The 11778-nt window shown below is 49.4% G+C and overlaps 1 protein-coding gene across 2 annotated transcripts in view; it reads left to right on the forward strand.

Moving 5' to 3' along the window:
* The first annotated feature begins 204 nt into the window (after window positions 1–204).
* USP2 (ubiquitin specific peptidase 2) overlaps window positions 205–11778 on the forward strand; it is a 32085-nt gene continuing 20511 nt past the window's right edge. The window contains exons 1-2 of one of the 2 annotated variants that reach the window (XM_015813569.1): window positions 205–942; window positions 1417–1434. In XM_015813569.1, the coding sequence (XP_015669055.1) occupies window positions 205–942; window positions 1417–1434 (756 nt within the window). The remainder of the gene's footprint in view (window positions 943–1416; window positions 1435–11778) is intronic. The other variant, XM_015813568.1, reaches the window with a different exon arrangement.

An 11778-nucleotide genomic window follows, 5' to 3' on the forward strand; every position in this document is an offset into this window, starting at 1 on the left:
TGACTTCATGGATTCAGTCAATGGTGGGACATGAAGAATTGGTTGGCCAACCATTGTTGGAAGGCCATTGGGTCTTGTCTTTCTACTGATCCTGAAGGGGGGCAAGGACCCCCTTCATGCCAGCCCCTCCAGCTAACTGGTTCCTGCTTTTGCTGTCTTGCAGTCAATGCCACCCGCATCTCCCCCAGCGCCCCCTCCCTCAGGATGTCCCAGCTCTCTTCCACCTTGAAGCGCTACGTGGACTCTCCCCGCTACTCGGACACCTTGCCTTGCAGCAAAGCCTCCACCAGCTATGCCACCTATTCCTCCTACTCTTCCAAGCTCTCCTCCTCCTACTCAGACAAAGAGAAGCTCAACTACAAGCCCACCACTCCTTCCAGCTACTTGACTTCTACCCACCTGCGGACGTCGGGGGCCACCTCCTCCTCTTCCTTGAACTTTGATGGGGGTGGGAGGCTGCTCCAGCGCCCGGACTCGGGCACCAGACTGAGCCCCGGGTACAGTCGGGTCCCTGTCCGGCCTGCCGGAGGGCTGAGTGGAGGGGCCACCTACTCCTTTGCAAACGGGCCCTCGACCAGCTATGGCTCCACCCCACTGGGACGCAAGAAATCCAGCAGCCATTCCGACTTGGCCCGGGACCTCTCCTCCATGCACCTGTCCTCAGACCCCTACCCCTCCACCTCGACCCGCAGCCCCTTCGTCACCCGCCCCCGACAAGAGCTCTGTAGCATCCAAGGACTTTACCAGCCCAGCAGACACTCGGATTATGTCCAGGACTACCTGGAGTCCTACAGCCGCAAAGGGGGGCGCTCTCCGGGCCCTGGCTTGCACGGCTCCACCCCGGAAGTCATCACCCCCACCCTGCGCCCTACTAGCCGTTGCTCTGTTCAGCAGTGGGAGTGGACTGACAGCCAGACAGACATCCTGAGCAAGGAGAATCCGGTAAGAGGCTTCAGAATTTGAATTGGGATGGGGGGGGCCTGTGCATTTTCCATGGAATCAGGGAAATGGGGGGGAGGATGAGCCCCCATTTGCTACAACCCAGCACTGAAAGGTGAGTTGAACCCAAATCAATGCAGAAAGAGATTTCTGTACTTCTCTTCTCGTACCCAAGTTGCCCTCTGTTTGCTAAATTGCTAAATCTGTTAGCAGATTATTTATAAAAGGGGGCAGGGGGTTAATTGGCAGTTCACCCACCATTTGGTTTCCTGCTTCTTGCTGGGCAAGAAGCCTCGGCAACCTCGGCTGCTGTGAAACTCGAAAATCCAAAACCTCCCAGCCCTGTTTGGTTCTTGACTACATTGCACTCTGTAACCTCCTGTTTTCCATCCATTCCAAGCACACCTGGGGTTTTTTTTCCAACACACCCTTGCCATGCTCCGGGCACGGAATGCCTTCATCTCCTCTGGAGCACAGCCAGGTAGAATGGCCGTGGTACCTGGGTCAACAAGTCCACGGCCCAGTGGCCTAATTTTGCTGTGTCCAGGTGAGGTCAGGCGTGATTAAATGCCGGTCACTGGCTGCCAATGCTGCCACCAGCATCCTGAATGGCCTGGGGCTCTCAGTGTTCTTAAGAAAACCTGAATGATGCAGGATCCAATCTGGTTCGGTCACTGGGACATTTTGTCTTCCATGCTGGCACAGTGGTTAGAATGCAGTACTGCAGGCTACTTTTTTTTCTGCTAACTGCCGGCTGCCAGCAGTTCGGCAGTTCGATTCTCACCAGCTCAAGGTTGACTCAGCCTTCCCTCCTTCCAAGGTCAGTAAAATGAGGACTCAGATTGTTTGGGGGCCATAGGCTGACTCTGTAAACTGCTTAGAGAGGGCTGTAAAGCACTGTGAAGCGGTATATAAGTCTAAGGGCTATTGCTACGTCCGAAGGAAGGAAGGAAGGAAGGAAGGAAGGAAGGAAGGAAGGAAGGAAGGAAGGAAGGAAGGAAGGAAGGAAGGAAGGAAGGAAGGGTGAGCCCTGGTGGTGCAGCTGTTAGAATGCAGTACTGCAGGCTACTTCTGCTGACTGCTGGCTGCCAGCTGTTCAGCAGTTCGATCCTCACCAGCTCAAGGTTGACTCGGCCTTCCATCCTTCTGAGGACCTGGATTGTTGGGGGGCAACAGGCTGAGTCTGTAAACCACTTAGAGAGGGCTGTAAAGCACTGTGAAGCGGTATATAAGTCTAAGTGCTATTACTATTGCTTCCGAGCTTTCAGACTCATGCTGAAACCTCAGGGAACTTCTCTCTAGCTTGGCAACCTGAAGGACGTGACAGAAGATGGGGAGAACAGCCACTCCCGAAGTCCCCATGCCAGGTTGAGGAAAGGGTGAAGTGGAAACATGTGTGCTAGGCACAGATGTCCCCTTCAGGCGGGATGCTGAGCCTAAATCTGGCCTGTTCTCAGCCTTTCCAACTGCAGTTCCATCCTGTGGCTTTTGGGGGGGGGTCACACCTGGTGGAGGAACATCTGGAAAGACGGGAGAAAGAGCGACGCAGAGAGAGGGGCCCACCAGGTGCCCCCATCTGTGACGAGCCCCTGCAGGGCCACAGCCTTCTCTAAACTTCTCTTAGGGTTATTGACATAATGAGCTGGTGTGCGTGTGTATGCGGGCGGGTGTGTTTGTGTGCTCCTGTGCATGTTCCCTAGTGAGTATTAAGTGATTATATCGGTTGCGTAAAAACCGGGGACTTGTGCCAAGGACTGAGAGGCAGGGAAACAGAACATCTGACAGGTTGACTCTTTCACTGCTGATGAAACAAACAATTTCCTGGGGGGTGGGGAGGGGGTGGAGAATTGAAGGAAGGGACTGGTTTCATTTCCCTGCACTCCCCCCCCCCCAAGCATGGGTGTGTATCAGTGTTGGGATTCAGCCGGTTCACACCACTTCGGCAGAACCGGTAGCTAATTTTTTGTTGCCCAGGCCCAGAATGGACTTCCGGAAGCGGCATGCACACGGAGAATCGGCTGTTCACATGTTTGAATCCCACCACTGGATGGATGGATAGATAGATGATAGATAGATAGATAGATAGATAGATAGATAGATAGATAGAGAGAGAGAGAGAGAGAGAGAGAGAGAGAGAGAGAGAGTGATGGGATTCAGCCAGTTTGCACCAGTTCGACAGAACCGGTAGCTAATTTTTTTGTTGCCCAGGCCCAGAATGGACTTCCGGAAGCAGCATCCACACAGACAACCATCTGTTCACATGTTTGAATCCCACCATTTGTGTGTATCCTGGGGAGTGGTCTCTGCCCCCCCCACTTTCTTTTTGAGGCCCCATCTGTGCCACTGTGTTAAGCCAAAAAAGGGAGCAGCCCCAGGTAATTCTCACAGCCAAAACCTTTGACCCCCAATGAGGGCCAGAATTTCCATAGCTAAGTAAGCTGGTCGTTAAGCGAACCGCCTCTCATTTTGTGACCATTTTTGCCATGGGTATGAAGGGAATCTCCACAGTCATTAAGCAAATCGCAGCAACATTAGGTGGATCTCACTTGTCCCTATGGACTTCGCTTGTTGGAGGTCAGCTGGGAAGGTCAGAAATGGCGATCACGTCACACACACACACACACACACACACACACACACACCCTGCTGGATACTGCAACTGTTGTAAATACACACCGGTTATCAGGTGTCCAAACTTGGATCACCTGACCGTGAGAAGGCTGCCACCGTCCCAAGTGCAATGACCGATCATAAGTCGACTTTTTTTTAGCACTGTTGTAACATCAAACAGTCACTAAGTGAACAGTTGTAAGTCCAGGACTACCTATATTGTATTTAACTATAACAGGGGTAGGCAACCTTGGCTCTTGTATGACTCGTGGACTTCAACTGCCAGAATTCCTGAGCCAGCCATGCTGAGGGGAAAGGGAGAGGTTTCCAAGCTGAGCCATGCTGGCTCAGGAATTCTGGGAGTTAAAGTCCACCAGTCATAAAAGAGCCAAGGTTGCCTACCCCTGAACTATAATATACAGGTAGTCTTCGATTTATGTGTGTGTGTGTGTGTGTGTGTATTAAAAAAGCATCCTGGAACAACTTGCCTCCAGAAGTTGTGGGTATTCCAACACTGGAAGTTTTTAAGAAAAGATTGGACAGTCATTGGTCTGAAATGGCTTAGGATTTCCTGCCTGAGCAGGGGGTTGGACTAGAAGACCTCCAAGGTCCCTTCTGACTCTGCTATTCTATTAATCGGTTATTGGCATTTACACTGTTTTGCAAAGGAAGTTTGCCTCTGGCTATGCACAGAGCAACCTTCCTCTGGAGAAGGAACCCACTGCAGTCTTTCTGTTAAGGAAAGGCAGGACTCCTCTTCCCCCTCCCCCTCCAAAAAAAATCCTGCTTTGCAGCAGGTTGCATCAACCAAAGCCTTCTGACGCTCTGGTGTTGTTTGGGACAACCCGGATTAATGCAATCGTCGGGTTCAGAGGAAATCAGAGCTTGGCGCCCCAGTTGCTTGAGCCAGACATGACTTTTTAAATCAGGGGTGCATCATTTTGGGCAGGTTGAAATTTGCACTTTGCAAATCCAGTTTGGGGGAGGGTCTTTGGGGGGGGAAACTGAAGTGAGAGTGCAAAGCTCAAGGTATCCATTTTCCCCTGCATACCTCACAACTGCTCGCCCCCCCTTTCCCCCAAAAGCAAGAGCAGAGCTGAAAAACACAAGACTTTTCCTAAGGATGATGATGGCTGCCAAAGGGATGCTGAAGCCCTTTGGACACCTGTGGCACATGCCAGATTTAAGGAAAGGCTGCCCTGTTTCCCTTCCCTCCCTTTTCTCCCCATCCGCATCCCAAACCTCCGTGCCTAATCCTCGCCCCCTCTGGCTTTGCTGGCCTCACAACCTTCTCTTTCCCCAGTCTGAATTTGCCACCTATTTGAATGGTAGTTTTTAAACGGCTTTTACTTCTGCTTTTACTTCTCCCACTTGGTTATCCCCCCACACTTCCCAATTCCTGCATCATTGAGAGCCAGTAGTGGTTAACTTGCTGGGCTAGAAACCAGGAGACAGGGAGTTCTAGTCCTGCCTTAGGCGTGAAAGCCGGCCCAGTGAGTTTATTTATTTTATTTTTTTATTTGTATCCTGCCCTTTGGACCAATCATTAGGAGGCTGTGATTTCTAGTCCTGCCTTAGGCGTGAAAGACGTGGGTGACTTTGGGCCAGTCACCAGGGGACAGTGAGTTCTAATCCTGCCTTAGGTGTGAAAGTCAGCTGGGTGATTTTGGGCCAGTCACCAGGAGACAGCGAGTTCTAGTCCTGCCTTAGACATGAAAGGCGTGAGTGACTTTGGGCCAGTCACCAGGAGACAGTGAATTCTAGTTCCACCTTAGGCACCAAACTCAGCTGGGGGCCAGTCCCTCTCTCACACCCCAACCAATCTCATAGAGTTGTTGTTGTGGGGAAAATAAAGGAGGAAGGAGTTCTATGTATGTTCCCCACTTTGAGTTACTTATAAAATAATAAAGGTGGGATTAAAAAAGGCAAATAAAAATGGTGCAAAGGAAATATTGTTCCCTTGGCTTTCCCAACATGCTCTCATTCTCCATGAGCATCTATCAAATTCCCCTCCAGAAGGACAAATTGGAAGAAGAACATCGTGGGCCACTAGCCTTGCCTCTGTCTGCTACGTTTGTCACCATCGCGATCCTTTATCCGTTCCTAATTTGCAAAATCAGGAAGCCTCCGTCTCTATTAATAGTTAAGGTATAACTCCTTGGAGTGCCGTGAGCCTGACTTAGCGGTCTCGTAAGGATTACTGAAAGGAGGATTTGTAAGATGAGACGAAGTTCAAACCAGTCCAATGTTCTTCTCTCCAACTTTTTCAATTTGCGGAACTTATTAGTTTAAAAAAAAAAAAAGAACGAAAGAAAATTCCTGGAACTCTTGATTAAGACGCAAAGCTCCGGTGATTTGAGCGTCTGCGTGATTGCTTTCAACCTTAGTTTCCCACAGAAGCCCACCCAGAAATCTTTAGTTTGATGGAACAGGCTTGGGTATGGATAGTCCTCAACTTACAACTATAATTAAGTATAGAATTACAGTTGTAAGTCGTCACGGTCGTTAAATGGGTCACCACACGGCTATCGCCGATTTTACGATCTTTTTGGAAGTGGTTATTAAACAGACGCCATAGTCACTAAGCAAACACCACAGTTTGTCAAGCAAACGCATTTTCACCCATGGTGTTTTCTGCCAGAAACCGTAAGAAAACAGCAGAAACCACCAAAAAGTGTTGGAAAAATCACAGTCAAGTGAGCGCAGAATCCTGCAAATTGCCGTAAAACAGCCCGGTTGCCAAACACTCAAAATTTGATCACTCGACCAGGGCAGGGCTGCTCGGGGGATTCTGGGAGTTGAAGTCCTCAGGTCTTAAAAGTTGCCCAGGGTGAGAAACGTTGGTCTACAGGGCCTCCAAAGCAGGGGTGGGATTCAGCCGGTCCGCACCACTTCTGCTAATTTTTTGTTGCCCAGGCCCAGAACGGACTTCCAGAAGCAGCATCCACACAGAACCAGTTGTTCACCTATCTCAATCCCACCACTGACCTTTAGCAACTCCTGCTTCTATTGTCCACCCAAGGTCCCCACCCACCTCAGGCCATCAACACCCCCCCAAAAAAATAGTTTCTAGGACTTCAAAGGAAAATTGCAAGGCAGATATGTGGGGAAATGGCCTGCATTTTGGGAGGGGGTTGATGGTGGTGATAGTAGAGTAAGGATTTCGACCTCTGGCTATTCAACCCCTCCCTTGCTGGGGGCCAGACGAGTTGCCCGCAACCTCACTGCCTTTAACGGGGGGGGGGGGGCTGGCCAGCCACCTGCAGTGAGGCATCCCATGACTTCCGCATTGCGCTTGCCCTTTCGCCTGGCATGCCGGGAAGAGGAGGATCCAGGCTAGAGATGTCTCCATAAAAGAGGACACAGGCAGTCCTGGACTTACAACAGTTCATTTAGTGACCAGTCAAAGTTTCAACGGCACTGAAAAAAGCGACTTATGACCGTTTTTCACAATGGACGAGGTTTGCAGCATCCCCGCAGTCCCGTGATCAAAATTCAGATGTTGGCAACCGACTCGTACTGTATTTATGACGGTCACAGTGACCCCGGGTCATGTGACCCCCTTTGGCGATTTCTTCCAACAAGCAAAGTCCACGGGGAAGCCAGAGTCACTTAACCACCGGCTGACTAAGTGAACAAGTGCAGGGATTCACTTCAGGACGGTGGCAAGAAAAGTTGTGGAGTGGGGCAAAAATTGACTTAACAATCGTCTCACTTTGCAACAGAAACTTTGGACTCAATTGTGGTCATAAGTCGAGGACTACCTGTGTTTATAGCCCAGGGTTGAAATGAGGGGTCCTTGGTGCTCTCTGAGCTTGGTTGTTTTCTTGCAGACTCAAACTAGGTAACCTCATCAGTGCTAGTCACTAGCACTGATGAAGTTACCTAGTAAGGTCATGAAACGTCTGCAAGAAAACAACCAAGTTCAAGGATCACACAGATGTCCTCCTTCTCCTCCTCCTCCTCCTCTCTGCAAACCCCACTCCCTTCTAGCACTGAAGATGTTACCTAGTAGGGTCATGAAACGTCTGCAAGAAAACAACCAAACTCAGAGAGCGCCAAGGGCCCCTTGAAGAAAAGTCTGCTGGATCACACCAAACCAGCATCCTGTTTCTCGCAGCAGGCCATCTGGAGCCAGGGGCTGCCCACAGATGTTCCTGTCTTCCGAGGGGCTGCCTTCCCACCAGGACTCCAATTTCTTAATCCTGCATCTTCTCTCCTTCCTTTCCATCAGAAAAATGGGGCTCCTTCCCTAGAAACAGGGCCACAAGAACTAAACAGCCCCCCACCCACTCAACCTCACTCAAAAGCAACAGTAGTATAAAGACGACCCTCTTTGGGCTTTGGAGTCCCCAGTTCGGGAGGGTCTGTCTTGGACCCCAAGCACAATTCAAAAAGCCACAAGCAGGAGGTTTACAGGGGGGGGCAAAGAAAGAGCAGCAGAGCCCCCCTGAAGGTGAATTATGAGCTTGGGGGACAGGTTGTGAAATACTCCATTCAGAGGTCATCCAAGGTTGGGTAGATCAAGAGGGGCAATTAGCATAAAGGAGACCGGGTCCAGATGCTATCATTGAGATGATTGCTGGCTAGTTGCACTGCCAGAATTTCAGAGGGCCAGGGTGAAATGCCAGGGGGGGTGGGGGAAGGGCACTCTGCATGTCTTCCCCCCCTTTCCTTCCCCCAGGCCCCTCTCCATCCCATTACCCGCCTTCTAGACCAGCGGTCCCCAACCTTTATGGCTGGGCCACCCGGCAAGGGGGGAGGGGAACCAGCCCAGACAAGCTGCAGGCTGGCACACATGTGCATGCATGGCCTGGTTCCGAACAGGCCATGGCCCGGTAGTGGACCACAGCCCAGGCATTGGGGACCCCTGTTCTAAGACCCATCAAAGCTTCTTAAATATATAATTTAAGACAGAATATAATTATTGTATTGTAAACCCTGTGTGTAGCTCNGCAGATTTTGCCCCTGTTCAAATTCTTTTCACTTGCAACAGCTGAAGCCCGGGGGGGGGGGGGCTTAGATTGAGTTGGGGGGGGGGGTGTTGAAAGTTTGCTTTGGTCCTTCCCCAGTGGCTGGAGGCAGCCCTGGCTGCACTTAGGGGAGAAAACTTGAGTTTTGGCCAAACGGAAAAGGGTTTTGAGTTCAGAAGACCAAACACCCCAATATCTAGATGCATAGAGTTGGTGCCTTCTGATGTCCATCGTGCCCAGGCAAATATATTTGGAGGATCAGTTCATTGAGGGAGGACTGCCAATGATCGCAAAGAACGCAAGAGCCTCCCTGTGCAAGAATAGTATGTCTGTAAACAGTGGACCCCAAGGAAGGGTAATTACAGGACCAGGGCAGTTTAGGTCTGCTTCTGAGCTTCTCAAAGGCATCCTCCAAGGCAAGGGTTGGCAAGTATGACCCCTTTATGACCTGTGGACTTCAACTCCTGGAATTCCTGACCCAGGATGGCTCAACTCCAGAATTCCTCCCCTTCCCTAGCATGGCTGGCTCAAGAATTCTGGGAGTTGAAGTCCACAGGGCGTAAAGGGTCCATAGTTGCCCACCCCTGCTCCAGGACAAAGTGGATTATTTGGGGCATTGCCTAGAACCAAGTTCTGAAATGAGTGTTATAAACCGATACTCATAAGTCGCTTTGTTCAGTGCCGTTGTGACTTCGAACAATCGCTAAACAAATGGTCGTAAGTTGAGGACTACCAGCCCTTCTCACGAACCTGTGTGTTTCTGAACTCACAGCTCCGTGTGGGTTGCAGTTGCGTTCCAGTCGCGCGCGTACAAACATTTGCCAGCCACATGGAGCTGCACTGAAGACGCAACAACATAAGCGTCAGCCCCTTCCTGAAGCTGGTTAAATGGCTGCGCGCAACTCAATGATGCACCCCTTCTGGGCCCTGCTTGTGCATGCACGCATGAGGTCATGCGCCTCCAGTGCGCCTCCCACCTCTGGCTCTGCCTCTCCGGTGCGCTTTTATCTCTGGGCTCCCAGGGAGCATTGAACAGAGTGACAGGAGCGTGCTGACGAAGAGGGGCTTAGCCTTCCAGGCGATAAATAATGCTGGGAGGGGGAACAACCAGCGCTCTGCACCCCCCCTCCTTGGATTTATTTTTAACCCGGCCAAAAATAGCTCTACCTCGGCTAAGCTAAACTTAGTTTTCTCTGCAGCGCCTGTGCAAAGAGGTTTGCCTGGAGGGGGGGGGGGGAGAGAAAGGAATGAATGTGGCTTGATTTATTAAAAATAAGTGAGCGGTCCATTTGTGTTATTTTCCTTCCAGATGTTATAGTACATGCTTTGAGCTCTCTCTCTCTCTCTCTCTCTCTCTCTCTCTCTCTCTCTCTCTCTCTCTCTCTCACACACACACACACACACACACACACACACACACACACATAGAGGCAGTCCTCGACTTACGACCACAATTGACTCCCAAATCACAATTGCTAAGTGAGACATTTTTAGGTGAGTTTTGCCCCATTTTATGACTTTTCTTGCTGGAATTGTTAAATGGATCACCGCAGTTGTTAAGTTAGTTACATTGACTTTGCTTGTGAGAAGGTCCCAAAAGGGAACACGTGATCCCGGGACGCTGCAACCATCCTAAGTACATGCCAGTCACCGAGCATCTGAATTTTGATCACGTGATCCCAGGGAATGCTGCCACAGTTTTGAAAGTATAAAAAAATGGTCATCAGTCACTTTTGTGAGTGCCATTGTAACTTTAAACTGTGTGTGTGTGTGTGTGTGTGTGTGTGTGTGTATGCCACCCAGCATTGGTGATAAAAAAGATAGGCAGTTTATTAATTAGTTTGATAAGGGAAGAGTACTCTGGACAATCTCAGAGGCACTGTTTTAGCATGCAGGCGGTTCTTGATGGGTAGGATTTGAACCCAGTTAAAAACCAAGACCCAACTATTATTTTTTCCTAGGGTCCAACCCCCTGCCGACTTTAGTTGAGAGCAAACACCCCTGACAGCAATTGGGTTCAGTTCCAAGAACACATTTGCAGGTTACATTACGTTACAAGTGAATATTTGATGTGTAGATAAAATTCACACAGGACTTTTGAAAGTTTGTTGGTTGATCCTGAAGTCTTTTCCTGGTTTTCTTGGTGTTTGCAACTCTGTAGTACTCGCAATCTTGAACTTGGCTGGCAAGGCTGGCGTTTCATCATGCTTTCCAGTTGGATATTAGGAAAGCATAGAAATGTTGTCAAAATTAATCAGGATCCCTGCAATATGTCATCATTGTCCTTATTGTGGCTGTTGTTCTCGTCCCATCAGCACCTGCTTGTAAAAAGTCTGTTCAGTGTTACGGTCTGGCTTTAAATTATGTGTCATTGCTGAGTGTCATTGCTGAGTTGCTGCTGGAGTTTTTAAACCGGTTGCAGGCTGCCAAGCTTGCCAAGCAGAAGGAAAGAGTGACTTTGGGCAAAAGGGCTTAAGTGGCAGTTTCTCCCTCCAATTTCTCCCTACTGAGTTTTGTCTGCCAGGAATATGTAAAGAGAAAGGCTAACCTGGGGGATTTTGCACATTCCTGACCCCAAAGGATTTGCTTTAAGTACAAAACCTATGAATTGAAGGGGAGGGGGCTCGCCCCAGGCAGGAGAGCCTCTTGGGCCAGCCCTGCTTGAAAATCAAAAGAAAAAGCTTCCCCCACTCCCCAATAAAAAAAAGCAGCCTTTGAAATACAGTTTTCATACAAGATCGTATTGTAAGTTTCTATTTCCCTGAGAAGTTTCACCAGGCGTAGCCTTCAGCAGTAGTTAAAATTAAGGGCAGGAAAACCAATCTCAACCCATCCCCTTCCTCTTTTTGCAGTGCTGGGGGGGCATCGGAGGGTTGGAGCAATGGCTGAAAACTGGCATTGCTGTCTCTCATTGGGGGGGGGGAGTCCTCTAAAATGCTAATCTAACATTCAAATGATTGTAACACAATAGATGAGGGGGGAGAGAGGATTGATAGATGACAGATAGATAAACAGAGAGAGAGAGAGTGAGAGAGAGAGAGAATGGATGGAAGGATAAGATAGATAGATAGATAGATAGATAGATAGATAGATAGATAGATAGATAGATGGATGGATGGATGGATGGATGGATGGATGGATGGATGGATGGATGGATGGATAGATAGATAGATAGATAGATAGATAGATAGATAGATAGATAGATAGATAGATAGATAGATAGATAGATAGATAGATAGATAGATAGATAGATAGA

This window comes from Protobothrops mucrosquamatus, unplaced genomic scaffold (assembly GCF_001527695.2).
Source record: "Protobothrops mucrosquamatus isolate PMUCROS unplaced genomic scaffold, P.Mucros_1.0 scaffold169, whole genome shotgun sequence".
Classification (NCBI taxonomy): Eukaryota; Metazoa; Chordata; class Lepidosauria; order Squamata; family Viperidae; genus Protobothrops; species Protobothrops mucrosquamatus.